This window comes from Girardinichthys multiradiatus, chromosome 9 (assembly GCF_021462225.1).
Source record: "Girardinichthys multiradiatus isolate DD_20200921_A chromosome 9, DD_fGirMul_XY1, whole genome shotgun sequence".
Taxonomy (NCBI): Eukaryota; Metazoa; Chordata; class Actinopteri; order Cyprinodontiformes; family Goodeidae; genus Girardinichthys; species Girardinichthys multiradiatus.
In genome coordinates, this window is record NC_061802.1 from 22,990,177 (window position 1) to 23,008,022 (window position 17,846).

General features: G+C 36.0%; 1 protein-coding gene across 1 annotated transcript; it reads right to left on the reverse strand.

Annotated features, from left to right (window-relative positions):
- Window positions 1–759: 759 nt before the first annotated feature.
- On the reverse strand, window positions 760–17,346 carry adgrl4 (adhesion G protein-coupled receptor L4). Its single transcript, XM_047375364.1, has 16 exons — window positions 17,249–17,346; window positions 16,774–16,923; window positions 12,225–12,374; window positions 11,508–11,657; window positions 11,173–11,243; window positions 10,017–10,196; window positions 8,128–8,311; window positions 7,932–8,045; window positions 6,707–6,906; window positions 4,872–5,051; window positions 4,033–4,236; window positions 3,620–3,840; window positions 3,134–3,200; window positions 2,906–2,997; window positions 2,539–2,707; window positions 760–1,435 (listed from the first exon to the last, which is right to left on the reverse strand). The coding sequence occupies exons 1-16, from the start codon at window positions 17,292–17,294 to the stop codon at window positions 1,373–1,375; spliced, it is 2,241 nt and encodes a 746-aa protein (XP_047231320.1). The 5' UTR covers window positions 17,295–17,346; the 3' UTR covers window positions 760–1,372.
- Window positions 17,347–17,846: the final 500 nt, after the last annotated feature.

The window sequence follows — 17,846 nt, forward strand, 5'->3', positions numbered from 1 at the left end:
GTGCTGCGTCAGATGACCTGGCCTCCACAGTCACCAGACCAGAACCCAATCGAGATGGTTTGGGGTGAGCTGGACCGCAGAGTGAAGGCAAAAGGGCCAACAAGTGCTAAACATCTCTGGGAACTCCTTCAAGACTGTTGGAAAACCATTTCAGGTGACTACCTCTTGAAGCTCAAATTCTAACAGTCTATTCAGTAGGACTATCAGCTGCGTACTGTATCCACCTCCTGCACAACACAACTGATGGTCCCAACCCCATTTATAAGGCTTGAAATCCCACTAATTAAACCTGACAGGACACACCTGTGAAGTGAAAACCATTTCAGGTTACTACCTCTTGAAGCTCATCAACAGAATGCCAAGAGTGTGCGGAGCAGTAATCAAAGCAAAAGGTGGCTACTTTGAAGAACCTAGAATATAAGACACATTTTCAGTTGTTTCGCACTTTTTTGTTCAGTATATAATTCCACATGTGTTAATTCATAGTTTTGATGCCTTCAGTGTGAAGCTACAATATTCATAGTCATGAAAATAAAGAAAACTTTTTGAATGAGAAGGTGTGTCCAAACCTTTGGTCTGTACTGTATATATATATATATATATATATATATATATATATATATATATATGTGTGTGTGGGTGTGTGTGTGTGCGCTTGTGTGTGTGTGTGTGTGTGTGTGTGCGTGCGTGTGTGCATCATTTATATTAAGACCGTGTATTTAACATGGTTTGTAATTCTAGATTTGGAAAATACACATATTTTCTCTATTACTTTTATTTTATGTTATTCTCACACATACAGTTGATGATAGTAAACAGAAAATGCAATAAATCTGTTCCACTCGGAGTTTCACATCCTGTCCAGTAGAGGGAGCTCTTGGTCCATGAAATCAGCATTGACTGATATTTATTTTGCTCTTTTAAAATAAACAGTGCACACGAATGAAGCGAGCTGCACAGTGTGGCAGCAAATGTGTTCATTGACACATTCCTTTTCATAATTTACAAATTAATTTAAAAGAAGACATGCAACAAAGAGTGAAACTAAGCTTTCCAAAAATAATAATGATGACTGAAAAGAAACAATCAATGCTCTATTAAGAAATGTTTTTGTAAAAGGCTCAAACATGTGTGACTTTACTGAATAAAGGTTCTGATGTGATCAAAAACAAAAATGTTGAATATATCATTAGAGTCCTTTGACATCAAAAACAAGAATATTTCAAATCTGCAAAGGCTACATTTATCTGACATCTGAGTTTTCCTCCCACTGAAATTTACAAAATAAAAACATGAATTAAAAGATATCACTAAACTGTACTGTCAAATATTATTGTTAAAATTCAGGTGGTTGAGCTTTAGCTGAAAGGTTTCATCTTAGGCATTCAAAACAGCAGGGTACATTTTTGAAAAGCCTGTAGTACTCCTCCTGAATCTGAAAGGAAAACAGAAAATGGAAAGGTTTCAGTCAGTGCAACATATTAGTAATATCTTCTAGAGCAGCCAACCCAGAGTCTTGACTTCAATCGCACTGACAATTAGTGGAGGGCGCTAAAAATTGGGGTCATGGCAAGGAGGCCTTCAAACATCAAATAGATGGAGCTTTTCAGCATAGCTAAACCCTCAACAATTACAAGTAGGTTGATAGCTCAATTGCCAATAAAGATTAAAGGGTATACAATTTTTCAACATGCCATTTTAAATAAAATGTAATAAAAAAAAAGATACATAAGTTTTTTTTAAATTGAAAAAAGATTTATTATGCTTGAAAGATGCATATTTTTTAGTTGGACATAAATAATACAAATCAAAATTTTCCAATTATGTGACATTAGAAACAAATAGACATGAATAGAAATACTAACCCCTTAAATCTCCGTAAAAAAAATATTTCTATTAATGCTTTTGTATTGTTATTGACATGTTATTGACAAGAAAGAAAGAAAGAAAGAAAGAAAGAAAGAAAAAAAGAAAGAAAGAAAAAAAGAAAGAAAGAAAAAAAGAAAGAAAGAAAGAAAGAAAAAAGAAAGAAAGAAAGAAAAAAAGAAAAAAAGAAAGAAAGAAAGAAAAAAAGAAAAAAAGAAAGAAAAAAAGAAAGAAAGAAAAAAAGAAAGAAAGAAAAAAAGAAAGAAAGAAAAAAAGAAAGAAAGAAAAAAAGAAAGAAAGAAAAAAAGAAAGAAAGAAAAAAAGAAAGAAAGAAAGAAAGAAAGAAAGAAAGAAAAAAGAAAGAATGAAAAAAAGAAAGAAAGAAAAAAAGAAAGAAAGAAAAAAAGAAAAAAAGAAAGAAAGAAAGAAAGAAAGAAAGAAAAAAAAAAAGAAAGAAAAAAAGAAAGAAAGAAAAAAAGAAAGAAAGAAAGAAAAAAGAAAGAAAGAAAAAATAAATAAATAAATAAATAAAAAAAGAAAGAAAGAAAGAAAGAAAAAATTAATAAATAAATAAATAAAAAAAGAAAGAAAGAAAGAAAGAAAAAGAAAGAAAGAAAGAAAGAAAAAAGAAAGAAAGAAAGACTATCTGGAAGGCGGATTTCAAGGCGTTACCTTTCTGGACAGCACACAAAGGAAGATGAAGATAAACATTCCTTGGAAGGCGTTGGTTATGGTAAACAGATAAGCTGTGAGAGTGGTTTCATGGAGAATATGCAACACTCCAAAAGTCCAGGTGGCGCCGAGGACAAACAGCAAAGCCATAGCACCACGTGCACAGGACCTGAGGGGGACATTACTGATTTAACTAGCCTGCACACAGCGCTGCAAACCTCCTTTTTTAAACTGAAGAAAGAGCCCATTTGTAATTCAACACCACTCTAACAGGGCAATGTATCCTAATAATCTAACAGATAAGGGCTCTGTTTAATTTTTTTGTTGTTGTTTTTGACCTACATAAGAAAAGCAGAAGTAATCCTACCTGATGTTTTCATAGTGGCTGATTTCAGGCTTTTTCACAGCGGTGTGCCGGTACACCTTGTAGATAATTACTCCAAAGGCCAGGAGATTAACCTTTAGTTTGAAACCAAACAAGACAAACACAACAAACATGAAATGAGTCTAATGAATATTTATCATAGAAACAACTTCTATTTGTGGAATTAATGTTTCAACATGTTCAGGTTATTGCTGAGACATCTGATTTTACCAGAATAATCAGACATGCAGGACCAATGAAGCTCCACACAAAGTGATTTTCTGTGCTGAGCCAACACCTACAAAAAAGGATTAGGAAAATGATATTTGAGTCATCTAAAAATAGTAACCACAAATAGTTTACAGATTTCTTTCTCATTTTTAATCTAAGGATAAACTACAACTTCTTCAATGATAACAGTTTCAGTGTCTAAAAATTTGAATTGTGATTCGCATTCACAAACATAAGGCCAGACTGTTTATAGAGCTCCATTGAAAAGTAGTAACCTGCCTTATGCTCTTTGAGATGTAGTAACTTATTATTCCTTGCCAGATTTAATTTTGGTCTCTGTTTTTACTTATTAATATAATGCCATTACCTTGCTTTACAATATATTTTAAATATTTTTTTTTTTTAAAAGGCAATCTACAAGATTGCCTTTTTGAGTTGCCCCACAATTTTTATGAACCCTCCCCAGAATTATTTATTGCTGCTTACACTTTATCTGTGCCGTAATACTTTGAGCCGAGTGTTGCTGAGATGGCCACCACGACTGCAGGGCTCCCATAGGCGAAGATGTAAAAGTTCCGATGCAGAAAGCCTTTGTTGTAGATGACACCAACTACTATTAAATACAGATGAATGCCCTCGATGCACATCCAGGCAAAGGCTGCAAGAAAGAAATAGTGCAGCAAGCCTGCAATCACAGAGCAGAACAGCTGCAAAGGAAAGAGAAGAGACAGAGAGATATTGTACAAGTACTGAATGAGTGGATTTTGTAAATCTGTAATAACCTTCTTACATGTAATTAGTGTTTTTATGTATAGATCAAAAGAAGAAAAAAAAAGTGCAGCGATTATCACAGATTTGTCAAATAGACAATTGAGGAGGCTCTTCCTGTGTCTACACACCTTGTGCGAGTTCATGTTGATCCCCACGAGGAAAATGAACTCGGCCATAAACAGGCTGCAGCACAGGTTCTTGTGGATGGTGGTCCTGGTGCTCTGGATCTCACAGAAGAACCAGAAGGTAAAGATAGACATGGACAAACAGATAAGGGAGATGATCATCCCCAGCTGGGTGATCCGGGTCAGGATGGTATTGTGAGCCACCAGCTGAGGAGCAAATGGAAAGGGAGGTGTTTCATTCGCAGTTTCATGGTATGCTGGAGTTGTAATTTGTTGTATCTTCTGCTTGGAATCATTTCATATAACATAGATGTAGGCAGAGGTTAGTCCAGTATGATGGCTTGTAGACCTCCTGGGCTTGTACTGGTCTTTAAATATCAAAAAATGCTCTGTTGAATCATGTATTTGAGTTTAAATTCCTTGACTTTGCTCAATCATGATTTGCTTATATCTGCTATTACAATTACTGTCATAATAATTATAAAACCCCTTACTGGTGTAAGACTCTACCGAGTGCAGTAAAACAGTATTGTATTTGAAAAAACAGCAAGCTTCTACATTTTTACTTAAACTTTGCAGTGTTTTGATGTTCCAGATAAAAAAGCATGTTTAAGTGGTGTAGAAAAGCTCATCTGCCACACAGAAAATACTGTTTGTAAATATGCATACTTAACAAAAACTAATCTAAAAAGAGCATAATATATTAGTTTAAAGAAAACGAGCTATTGTCTTCAAAAACTGTACAAATACAGTATATTTTAAAAATTACACTTTCAGACTTTCAGACTATGATGAATTAGAGATAATCCTTAAAATGGGTATTTGAGAACAAAATTACTCACATTAGCTCTTCCTGATGACATGAGGATTGCAAAGTGTGTGAGGTGATTGCAGGAGCAGTTGGTCGCGTTGCTGCTGACGTGAAGTGTCTTGCAGCCTTTAGTGGACCAGCGACCCTGCAGGCTGTCCACCTCATACTCCCAGAAGGCACACCTCGTCACATCAGCTTTAGTGTCAATGGGCTTCGGGGACAGGAGAGAAGCGGAGCGGGTGTTATAACTCAGGAAGAGGCCGTTTTTATTAGCTCTAGCGCTGCGGTGCCTGGTAATGCCACATAAAAACTGATTGTGGAGGTCTCATCAAAGCAGCATTGCAAATGACTGCATCCAAGTGAGTCATAGTTTTAAGACAAACACCGTTTTAGCGTTACAAGTAATTTCACAGCACAACTTTGGTTTAAAATATTAATATTTAAATTATCATTATAACTTATTTAATTTTTTCCCCTACATTTACATTTTGTTAGATTAATATCAAGTTTAAAATGTAAATGCGTACCAATTTTGAACTCTTTAATTTCTTAAAAAATGCATATAACAAGTGCAGGCAGAATGTCACAAAAATTATTGATTGTTCATCTTTAAAGGCAATTTAAAGATAATTTTCACTCCTGTTCATAAATCAATACCACCTTCGTTGGGTTTAAACCTCCAGGGGGCCACAAAAATAATGATATCATTGTTTCAGACATTTTAATTATCTAAAAAGAAAATAGCAGAACATTAACTTTTAGGGTAATTTATCTCATTATTCCCTCTTTTTCACCCTATCATCGTTTTGTTTTTCAACAAGAAAGATGATTTTAGATGTTAAGGTGAGAATAAATTTGACTTTAATATACATAGGGTGCCAGTTTGATGCCAGGCGAAGACAGGGGGATGAGAAAGCTAATTCCTGCAACAAGAGAAATGCAAATATCACTTAAGCCTTCTGTAAGATAATAAATGACCAAATAAGATTACCTTAGCTTTCATTGACTTATAATGGAAACAAAAATGATAGATTCAAGTTGCAGAAGTGAGGTGCAGTGACTTATATTTTCAAAGAAAAGTAAGACAAAATGGGTCTCTGACCACCTAAATCAAAAAGAACCCCAACTCCTCCGACAGAGAGTTACACTATGCCTTCTGTGTATTGCCACTTCATTTCACATCATTTTGTGTGGGTTTCTAGCTGTTTGCTATATCTTGTTAATCATTTGCCTCAGTCAATCATTTCTTTTGTCTCATTGTTTTCTTTGTCTCTTTTTGTTCTTTTGATCTCCTTTGCAGCCGATTTTGATTTTGTTTGTGGTGGTGGCGCATCTTTTTGTTGCTGTTTGTTATTGTTATTTTGTATCTTTCTCTAACTGCTTTGCAGTCTATTTTTGTAAATGTTTCACTTTGATTTCTAGTATTTCTGTTACTGTTTTGCCAATTTTTTTCATCACTTCGCTCTTTAGTTTTGGGTTCATTTCAAGAATCGATACTATAACCGTGGTTGATGTAGCTTGTAAAGATTTCTTGTCTTTCTAGTTTTTGTCTTTGTTAGTTTGTTAGTTTTTTAGTTTGCACATTATGACAGAAAAAGCCTTTAAGTTGACTAGATAGAAGCACCTTACAGATTTGCACTGATTTAGTCAGAGTTTGATGATTCATGTGATCTTGAATGGGTTTGTCTCCAAACCTTTTCATGAGGAATAACGTAAACCAGCAAGTCAACATCTTTAAGAAAAGAGATTTCTCTGTGGCATTCTCTTCCACACAGATTCCACCAGAGTTCATTTTAAAAGGACAGCAGGATATGAGAGGACGGAACGAACAATGTAATCGGCCTCAGCAATCTGCTCGTTCTTTACCTCATTGTGCCTCAGAGTGAAGGTGACATGGTCAAGTTGGTAAATGTCAGCAGGTTTGATGGCTGCTGCTATGACTTGAGAGTTGACAGTGATTTCCCCAGTTCCTGCATAGCGCGAGTAGTCTGTGACACCTGGGTCGCTGCTCGGCTTCAGGATGTCACTGATGCTGTCATATCGCACAAACACCACTGACACACTTCCTGATGGACAAAACAAGCGGAACAAAGACGAGAGGGAGTGAAACTTACTATACTGCTGATCAAAACTTTTAGCTAGGAGAGGAAAGTCAGTCAGCACCTGTGATTTTATAATAGAACGTTTTCTCATAGGATGTAGAGAGCTGAAAGCTCTTTGGGATATATAAACTACAAGGACAACTTTTTAATGGAAGTCCAAAAAAGCATGATCATTGTTTCTTCAAAACAACATTTTTTCTGTTTTTACAACTGTTCATCTACGGTGCCATGTAAAAAGCATTTGCCCCCTAACACATTATACATGTTTTTGTGTCATACTTAAATGTTTCAGATCATCAAATATTAATGTCAAAGATCAGCTGAGTTAATGCAAATAGCAGTCAAAAATTTTTAAATGTACATTTCATTTATTAAAGAAAAAACACTTTTCCAACCAACTTGGCCTTATGTAAAAAGATAATTTCCCATTCTTTGGTTTAATTTCCCTGCCCATAACCAGGCTTTACAATCGCCAAACTTTTAGAATCAAGAAATTACTTAAAATAGGACTTGTCTTACAACATGAAGCAGGCAAAAGACCTCAAAAAGCAACACATAAATCAAATTAAGTCATTTGCATGAAGGGAATTGTGACTTTCTGGCAACAGTAGCCATACTGCAGGTGCAGGTTTGATTTCAGTTCTCACATTCCAATGTATCCTGGGCAAGGCACCTTATCTCAAGTCGCCTACCGATCTGGTATCATTCTACCATTGCTCGGTAATGTGGCTCCAATGTAAAGGCACTTTGAGTGCTCAGTGTGAATAGTAAATAACTATATAGATTCAGTTCATTTACCATTTATCAATCTGGAAATTGTTACAAAGCATTTTTTAAGGCTATAGGACTCCAGCAAACCACAATGAATGAAGAAATCATTTAACAGGCGTAAACTGAGTGACAGAAAAAAACAGAAGAACCCGTAAGGGGGCAAATACTTTTTTATGACAGTGTGTCTTCCCGCTTTTTAAAGTTAGAGTAATCTTTACCACTTCTTTTATCCACTGCTTTCAGTTTTGGGGTCAGGTCTATGTGATCTCCTCTCATTGAAACAGAAAGTTTGTCCTTTGTTTGAGAAACATCAAAGGTGAAGAGTTTCAGTTCTGTGGAGAATAAAAAAAAAAAAAAGTTATTATTTAAATGTGCACCCAAAAATGCATATTTTCATGTAACTGAGAGACTCACCCATTTGAGATGCTTTGATTTGATGCTCAATTGGCTTTTTGTGGTTGTTGCCCAGTGACAGAGCACTTTCTTCAACCGCTTGTAGCAGCTTGGTGATGGTGTGTTCACGTTGCTCATCTCTCATTCTGTTCCAAGCCACCAGTTCATCCTTCTCCACCAGATTGTTCACCGCTTTGACTAATTTCTATTTGACAAGATGTTTTATGATCAGTATTGATATGTGGATGTAATCTTGATCTGTACTGCACTGTGATTATATTTTATTGTGGGTCGAACATGACAGCCATCTTTATTTTGATTATATTAATTAATAGATGCAATAAAATCAGTTAACAAAACTGTGTCCAGCGGATGTGTAAATATTACATTATACAGTGCCTTTGTGGCATGCATTTGCAGGGGGTGTTGAATTTTGGCATTTGCATGCCACAATTCAACACCCCTGTACCTGGCAGAATTACTTTCTGCTTAATTAATCAATGCAAATCTGTTGGGATATGTCAGTTTTGCAAAATTCAGACTGACGTTTTTTGCCTATCTTCTTGCAAAATATTGCAAGGTAAATCAGATAGGAGGGAAACATTTGTAAACACTTATTCTCAGGTTTTGCCTCAATTTGATGCAAGTCTGGACTTTGACTTTGCCACACATATACATCCATTCTTCATATAGGCATCTAGTGAAGCTGGAATATTGTCTAAATGTGATAATTTAATTATTTGTACTTTAAATTCAATTTTCAAATATGTTTGCCATTCTCTGTTTCACATGTCTTATTAAATGGTTTATTTGCTCCATTTACTGAACATTAACATACAGACTGACACATGTAATTGAAACTGTCTTTGGGATGTAATTTAAAAATGATTCTAAACAGATGCAGTGTTACTTCTCTTGCATGTAGAAGCCACATCTAAGAATTTGCAGGTGGTATTTAGACCATAGAGACTAATGATGTATGTATCTTTGACATAATTCCATTTATTTTCCCATCAGCTCTAACCAGCTGCTAAAGAAAAGCGTCCCACAGCATTATGCTGCCACCACTAGGTTTAATGATGTGAATGGTGTGTTTAGGGTGATGCACAATTATAGTTTTCCTCAATATAGACAATTTGCATACAGATAAAAAGTAACATTTTGTCACATTGATCAGAGCAGCTTCTTCCACATTTGCTGTCCTTAACTTGGCTTCTGGAAAACTGCAAATTAGACTGATGGACTATTTACTACTTGAGTGACTTCTCAAGACAACTCATTCTACGAGATTTTACTGAGGAGTATCAGAGCAAAAAGGGGCTGAATCAAAGTGCACACTGTACTTTGTAGGTATTTCTTCACAAAAACAGAACAATTTAAAACCATTTGTTTTCCTTCCACTCCAAATTTAGGCACTACTTTTTGTTGATCTATCACACAACCGTGTTAGACTACTGCACAAGATGTAGCAGTAGAGCTGGTGCCCCATATATAGAGGCTATAGTCCTCGACCTAGTCGTCGAGGGTTCGGTTCCTGACCATGGTACCATTGCTGCTTAACCAGAAGCCCACCCCTCCCCTCCACACCCTTTGCCTGTTTCCTTTATGATTACTGCCAATAAAGGCAACCAGCGCCACAAAAAGTCTGTAAAAATTCAACAACAAACTGCATTGCAATTTGTGGTGGTAAAATGACAAAATGTGAAAAGTTGAAGGAGTTATGAATACTTTTGCAAGGTGCTAGAGATATCTCATAATGGCACTAAATGATTTCAGACAGCAAATCTTTATATAGGGCACAGGACTTCATGTAGCACCAGTTGTTTTCTTAAACCAGTTCAAAGCATGGCTGCTGTTTCTGCAAGGCTCCAACTGTTGACTGAGAAACAATAATGGTAAACAGAGCCTACTGAAAGAGTGGAGATGACGACAGATGGTTTGACAATGTAATCCTTCTCCACAGCAGCCAGTGTTGATGTGGATCGACTCAAGGCCTCAACATATGCGATCACTTCCACTGAGGTAAGTTCACCAGACGTCCTGTTGGCAATTTCTCTCAGCAGGCTTTGTGGCTCCGTAAGGTTGCTCATCTAGAGGGAGAGAGATTTACTTTCGATGACTGAATGATGTTAAACTTTCAATGACTTAAAAAAAAAAAGTTTAAAGGTTTTTCTTTTCTTCTGGATTGCCAAGTTTAAACTTAAGGATTGCTTGTTAATATATACAGAAATTCATGCACAGTAATCAAACAAATTATATTGCATTGGTGGACAAAGAGTGGTTTTAACTAAAAGGTGATTTTAATATATTAGATTATGTTATCTAAAAATTTTTATAACTGGCTTTAATACAAAGACCCAGCTTCTTGGGTGTTAATAGAGGAGAAGTTGTATGCTTCACACTTATTTAAAATAAGTGGATTTAATACACATGCAATAAATATAAATAAGTACCGAGAATTTACAGATTTGCTGATCCAAATGAAGATTATATTTATTTATAATGGCCAGACCACGGTAAAAGACTGTGTGTGCAGTGTGTCTAAGGAGTACGAACTATATAAAGACCCACAGGCATCTAGGTAGAGCATTTTTTCAGGTCTTGCCACAGATTCTGAATTTGATGATTCTGGACTTTGACTAGGCCACACTAGGCCCCTTCCTTTAAACAGGCATCTAGTGTAGCTGAAATATGGCCTAAATGTGGGAATTGTTTTTTGTTACTTTAAAATTATTTTTTAAAGTGTTTTGAAATTTAGCCCAGTGTTTTACAGAACAGTTTATTTGCCCATTAACATGCCGACTGACACATGCAGTTGAAACTATCTTTGGGATGTAATTTAATGATTCTAAACAGATGCAGTGTTACTTCTCTTGCATGAGGTGATGCAACTAAGGGTTCACACCTACAGGTAGGAATCACAGGTCGTACTTAGATGATGTATGTGTGTTTCTGTGACATAATGTAGCTTTAACCCATTCTGCCTCGTGTTGGTTCTCACTCTCTCCATTAGGGGGCAGCTTTGTCATGTCTATTTTTATCAATCCTTGGCAGAGGGACACTTACATTTTCGAGAGTTCTGTTGACAGCCTGCGTCATGCATCCGATGTTGTCATGGCAATATATTTGGGGATGTTCTGAAAAACAAGAACTTCACTTATGCGGATGTTAAAGCAAGGTCTGAGAGAATATACCATCACATTCTTTAGTTTGTGATCAGCGCTCCTTAAAATGCCTGACATTTTCACAATTCATTGACATGTTACAGAGCAAATCCTCAGGAAAATGTTAAAAATTTGTGGATAAAAACTGGGATGAAAGAAGATGCATATTTTTCAATGTAAGAGTCAAAGGACTTCTGCTGTGTGGTTTTCTTTGGGTTCTTGAATTCTCATACCGACCTTTACATCTTACACCTCTCCCTGGATTGAAGTGCTTATCGCCTGAAGTTGAGATGTAATCACGCTGACAGGAGCAATAGAAAGATCCATTTGTATTATGGCAGCGTGAGTTTAGGCCACAGACCAGTCCTGACTCACATTCATCAACATCTGAAAGATGCAAATAAGAAAAAAAGGGCTTCAATTAAATGATTGTACTTTGATTTAAGCAACACCATGCTAGACACAAATCTGATTCTTAATAATTTATTTTAGAGTATTTATGTCTGTGACAGTTAAACTTCCAAGTAGTGAACTTTTGCAGGCATATTTTACAGTCAGATATTTAGAACTCGTCTGCTGAATGTTTCCCTGACATCCGGTTGGATATCTGCAAGAATTTTCCAGTCTGCAGCTTTGCAATAAAGGTGTTTTTTTTTTTCTGGTGCAAAATAAACAAAACATCTCAGATGGTTTCTCAGGGCAGCAGATGGGAAAGAAGTAGTAAGAGGCTGAAGAGGAAAGAAATCTTCAACATATTTATCTTCCTCTCTCCAGTGAGAGAGAAAACAGTTCACACATTCAGCGAGACCTCATGTCCTCGCAGTTGTGTGGTAACTGCTTTAAAACACACTCGTATTGGGTACTTGTGCAGAGGTCCTCAGAGAGTACCGGTTAGTTTAAGCTACAGATCCCTGTGTGAATTTTTACACATTTACAAATATCCCTAGAGATTACCAGTGCATCCAGTGCCATCATTGGGCTGGAACTGGGCTGCTCCTGTCGATGTGTATCCAGAGACGCACGTACAGTAGTAGCTGCCGTCTGTGTTTGTGCACTGGCCCCTTTCCCCGCAGATATTAGTCACATTCTGACACTCGTTGTCATCTGAGGTTGAGAAGACAGAGAAGAAAACATATTAAACACATTTTTAAATTAAAGAACCTTTTCTGCCTTGCAGAAATTTTTTTTTGTTTGACATTCTGTAACATTCTAACCTCATTTTTTTAAGTATTGCATTAGGTTCTCACATTACAGATCGACACAAAAAAGTGCACAATTTTGAAACGAAAGAAATAGGATGTGGTTTTCAATTTTCTTTGCTAATTCAAATGTAAAACAAGTTCTGTCACCCATAAATAAGTGTGCACCTGCTTTTAGAAGTCACCTAATTAATATAGTCCACCTTTACGTAATTTGATTCCATGTTAAGCTGCAGAGATGCACAGCTCATGTGGAGGAATCCAATAGGAGAGCTATTAGTCTCGCTCTACATAAATCTGGCATTCATGGAAGAGTGAGAAGTAGAAAACCATTGTTAAAAAGATTTATAAGATATTCCATTTAAAGTTTGCAACAAGCCACATAGAGGTTGAAGAAGGTGCATGGTCAGATGAGAAATAAAATGAAGCATTCTCTCCCCCACGCATAATTCTTTATGTTGCAATAGCAGTACACATTAACCTGAATGCATCAACCCCTTTGTGACACATGGCAGTTAAAGCATCATGCTGTCTGGATGTTTTTCTTCAGCTAGGGTAGGGAAACTGTTCAGAGTTGATGGGACAATGAATGGACCTAAATAAAAGGCATTCCTTGAAAAAAAAACAGTGAGAAGCTAAATAAAAATTTCTATCAGGACAATGAGGCCTAAAAAACAACCAGGGTTGCAATGTACTGGGCACTGTTTTCAGCCTCTAGGTATGCAAAGCTAATAGAAACATACGCCAGAAAGATTTGGAGCAGAAGGCAGTTCTACAAACAGAAAGGGGCAGAATGCAAATGTATGCCACACTTCTAAGATTTCTCAGATAAAATCCAAATAAACTACCGGTACTCTGAAATCTGATGTTGTGCAAGGCACCATGTACCACCATAACTAAAGAATTTGAAAACCTTTACTTTTTTAATCTTTTAATAAAAATGTATTCCAAAATAGTAATAAACTGCTTTATTTCCCACTGGACGTGTCAGCATCTGTACGTGTGACATCTCTGCTAAGTTTTTATTGACTTCATATTGTAACCAGTATAATAGGGCCAATATGCAGCCTTATCGCATGTTTCTTTTTCCTTATTAAAAAGCATTTGTTTTGACATATTTGCATTTTGCTCTGGTGAGATATCCAAATCACAGCTCTGTCTCATTCACTATAAATTCATTTCTCATCGACTGCTGAGCTCTAATGCAAAATGTCCAGTTTATTACAGTGTGCCAGTTTTTAAAAAACAAAAAAAGTCATGTCAATCCTCAGTCACTTACTAAAAGCAATGCATTTTGAGATTGCTTCTTGAGTTCAAACATGACACCACAAAATACGACTTGCAAAAAGTGGTCCTATAAAAGTATTAAGCCTTTTAAAGAATTTAAACACCAATTAAGAAAGAAATGTTATGTAGGATCATCTATGAACATAAATAACCTGTAATGTCTTTAGTGCATCTTTGGGTATTTGTTTACATCACAAAGATGTAATTGTTGTTACTCAGTAGCATGTGTAGCAAATTTATTGGGTTTCAAGGTTACTTCCTATATTTGATCATAATCCTTTATGATTTGAGGTTGATGAAGCACAGATTATATATATATATATATATATATATATATATATATATATATATATATATATATATATATATAAACGTCTCAGTTTTAGTTTGGTTTGAAATGCAGCTTAGGCTGGCAGCAACACATACGCATTTCAACATGGGACTCTTATGATTATTAACATTTGTTCACTCAAATGATTTCCAAGGATTTGTATTTCTGTCCAGGTTTAAAAAGCAGCAGCCAGAGAGCAGTTTGCTGTAAATGCGGCGCCTGCTCAATTATTATAGAAAGTGCAGTTTCAGCCTTATTTTCAAACACATCATCCTCGTCTTGCCCACAGTTTATTGTAAGATGACCTACTGGGACTTTTTGCTTTGCCTGGATGTGATGAACACCCTGCTCTTCCACTTTCCTGTACCTTTTGCACAGAACATGTGCAGCAAAGGAAATCCTGTATTCATACGGAGGAGGTGACCAACACAAAATATGTCACAGGTTTCATGACTCCCTCAGATGCATTGTTTTATCTGTATGACTACTCTAACATTTTGCATTTTGTCACAGTAAGACCCTTGAACTCCAATATACTTTATTGGGGTTTTATGCAGTAGACTAACAGAATAGTGAATAATTGTAAAGTTTAAGGAAAATGAAACATGGTTTTTAAAGAGATTTACAAAAATATATCTAAAACGGGTGGTGTGAATATTTACAAAGAAATGTGAATGTCTTGTACCATTTCCTTCCAGCTTTCAGCTGTAGACTATGCTTCGTGTTAGTCCATCACATAAAATCCCAAAACAATAATTTGAAGCTGTAACATCAAAACATGCAAAACTGTACAATGGGACTAATTTTTAATATTTCTTGTTAATTCTTTTTGGCATGTGTAAATTTCACTAACATCTAGAAAAGGTAAACTTTAGGCACTGACAACTTGATCTTAGTTTTAAAATTTGTAAATGTTAAAGAAAGCAGAAACGTCTAAGGCATGACCCAATTTTTTAATGAAAATTTGGCTCTCAAAATACTATATGTACACTGTGTTTGTGCTTTTGATTTGGTCAGGAAACAGTGCAGAAAGATTACAGCAATTCTAAACAGCTCAGAAGCATAACAGGAAGAACAATGTCAACCCAAAGGCAAAGCCAGTGATTCATATTTTACCCATAGAGATGCATCATGAAGATTATTTCTAACTAAAAATAAGGCATTACATTAAATAACTGTTCTGAAAGATTGTTATAATACAGTCACAAACTTTGAAATATAATCAATAACATGATTGCTTTCTTAAAATTGGCAAATTATTGATGAAGCACAAAATATATAGAGTTAAACTAGATGTTTACACAAACTTTTTTTTCCATCGGTGTCTGACCTTTCATCAGACTAAACTTTTTCCCTCTCTTTAGATGCTAAATGTAAGAATAGTAAGTGAGATGATTATACATTATTTTATTACTTTCTACAACATCAGTGTACATAAACTGGATTTTCTATGCCTTTAAATAATTTGTTAAAGCCCTGATCATGAAGGGGCTTAAGGTAAGCTTTTGACGGGTTAATTCATGAACTTTGAGTTAAGCAGAAGCACCCTTGTCAATAATTTAAAACACATCTCAAACACACTGCTTCTTTGTGTGACCGACTTCCTCACTTTTTGGAGATATATCCTGGGGTCTGATTATACTAAAATGGAAGTGTTTAGCCACAATGCCCATCACTACATTTTGAGGAAAAGAGGGAAGTTTGCAAACATGAAAACACCATCCTGACTTATATTATTTGCAGCATTAACTTGTGTGGCTGCGGGATGGACTGGTGAACTTCATATGAAAAGATCATCTGGAAAGAAAAAATGTGTGTAAATATTTAAGTAATACCTGAATAAGCCAGCCAGGAAGTTAAAGCTCGGGGGCAGAGGTGTCTAAATAGACAATGGCCTTAAGCACACCACCAAAATTAGTAAGAACACAGCTTCAGGGCAACGAAGTTGTCATTTTGAAGAAGCAATGACAAAGCACTGATAATTTACGAGAAGAGCTGAAACGTTCTGTGTGAGGCAGGCAGCCTATAAACCAGCCTACACCAGTTCTATCAGGAGGAATGGACCAGAAATTAGTGTGAGCAGCTTGAGGAAGAATAACAAAACATTTGACCCAAGTCATACAGTTTAAAAGGCAACTCTTCTAAGGAAATGTATGTAAAGTTCTGACTATGAGGAAAGAAATAGAAAACTTCTCAAAAAATTATATCGCAAAATTCCAGCATTTAGCAAATGGAATAATTATTTTTATCCTAACTGACCCAAAACGGGAAGGTTTAGGCTGATTTAATGTTAGATAGTAAGAACAAAGCTTATGTGCCTTTTTATACAGTTCGTGTAAATATCTGGTTTTAACTGCAGAGGTTCGTAGATGCAAGGTTTATGGGTTTGTCTCCGGTTTAAGATACACAAAATAAATAATAAATTTATGTTAAAATTTACAGGTTCAGGTTAGCATAGTTTAAGATGTTAAACTTGCATAATCAAATTCAGTTTAAGAAACTATGATGAAAAAGAACTATTAAATCAACCCACTTCTGTGCAAACTGGTAAACTATACTGGTATGAACAAAAAAACCTCTAAAATACAGTGGTGGCTTCTCAGGCATACATGCACCAGGTATGCTTGAGTTCAACAACATTACAGTCCCCTTCAATAAGTGGATAGATGTGTGTATCTGTGTTCACCATTGCAAAATGTTCTTCCATCTCCCGTATATCCGTAGTTACATAAGCAGACGTTGCTTGATCCATTCTGGAGCTTACATGTCGCATTTGCGTGACAAGATTTACAAATATCAGAGAGACTGCCTGTGTCCATTAGACTCCAGAGCCATGCTGCGAAGAGAAATGGAAAAAAGAATACTATTAATAATTCACACTAACTAAGATTCTAAATCCTCAGTGATAAAATATATTTTTTTAATCTAAAGATGTGTGTCTGCAGTGTAACAGAAATTAATGTATTTTGTGTGACATTAGTTTGTCAGTTTACATAGCAACACAAAAAGTTGTAAACGTGAAGAAAACTTTATTGTCTGTAACATGAAGTACAAATCTCTTCTGAAACTACGTATGAGTAACAATAAGACCCGATTAATGAAGATTAAGTTCTCTCTCTATAAGACATCTGCTAGGCTGCAAAACAAGAAAGCTCACTTACCTGTGAAAAGTACAAGTTTCATGGGTGACTTGAGCAAAGACTCCATACTTACTTGGGGTCTGGATCATACTTTCAGTCCAGAAGGCAGTGGGCTGGCTGGTGACGTAGACAGTTTCCTTGCATCGTTTTCCTGTTTCCCTAGACCTGGCCCTTCCTGTCCTGATCTTTAATCTGCTTTCAAAAACAAGCAGGCTGGCCCCTTTTACCAACCAATCGGCTACAGATACTCTGTTTTATGACTTTATGTTACTACAAATAGGCAGAAAACATTCTCCTGATATTTCATTGCTTTTTTGTGGAGTTATGTGCAGCTCCACTTTGTACTGCCATTTTGGTACCTTCCTTGTCATTGTTCTCATTGGAACACATACAGAAGGCTATGTAAACACGGGCCAAAACAACACAGGCTGGGTTCACTGAAGGACGACTCCCTCCCTTCCGCAAAAGGACGGTTTACAAAATCACACACGCACACATTCCTACGCGTCCAGATTGTCTTTCAGTGTCCGTCTCAGTGTTTTTTAGACAAAGGTCTGAATCTCTGCATTTCCTTTCCTGCTGAAGCAAGCTATAAAAAAGCAACTGAATTTTCAGCTTC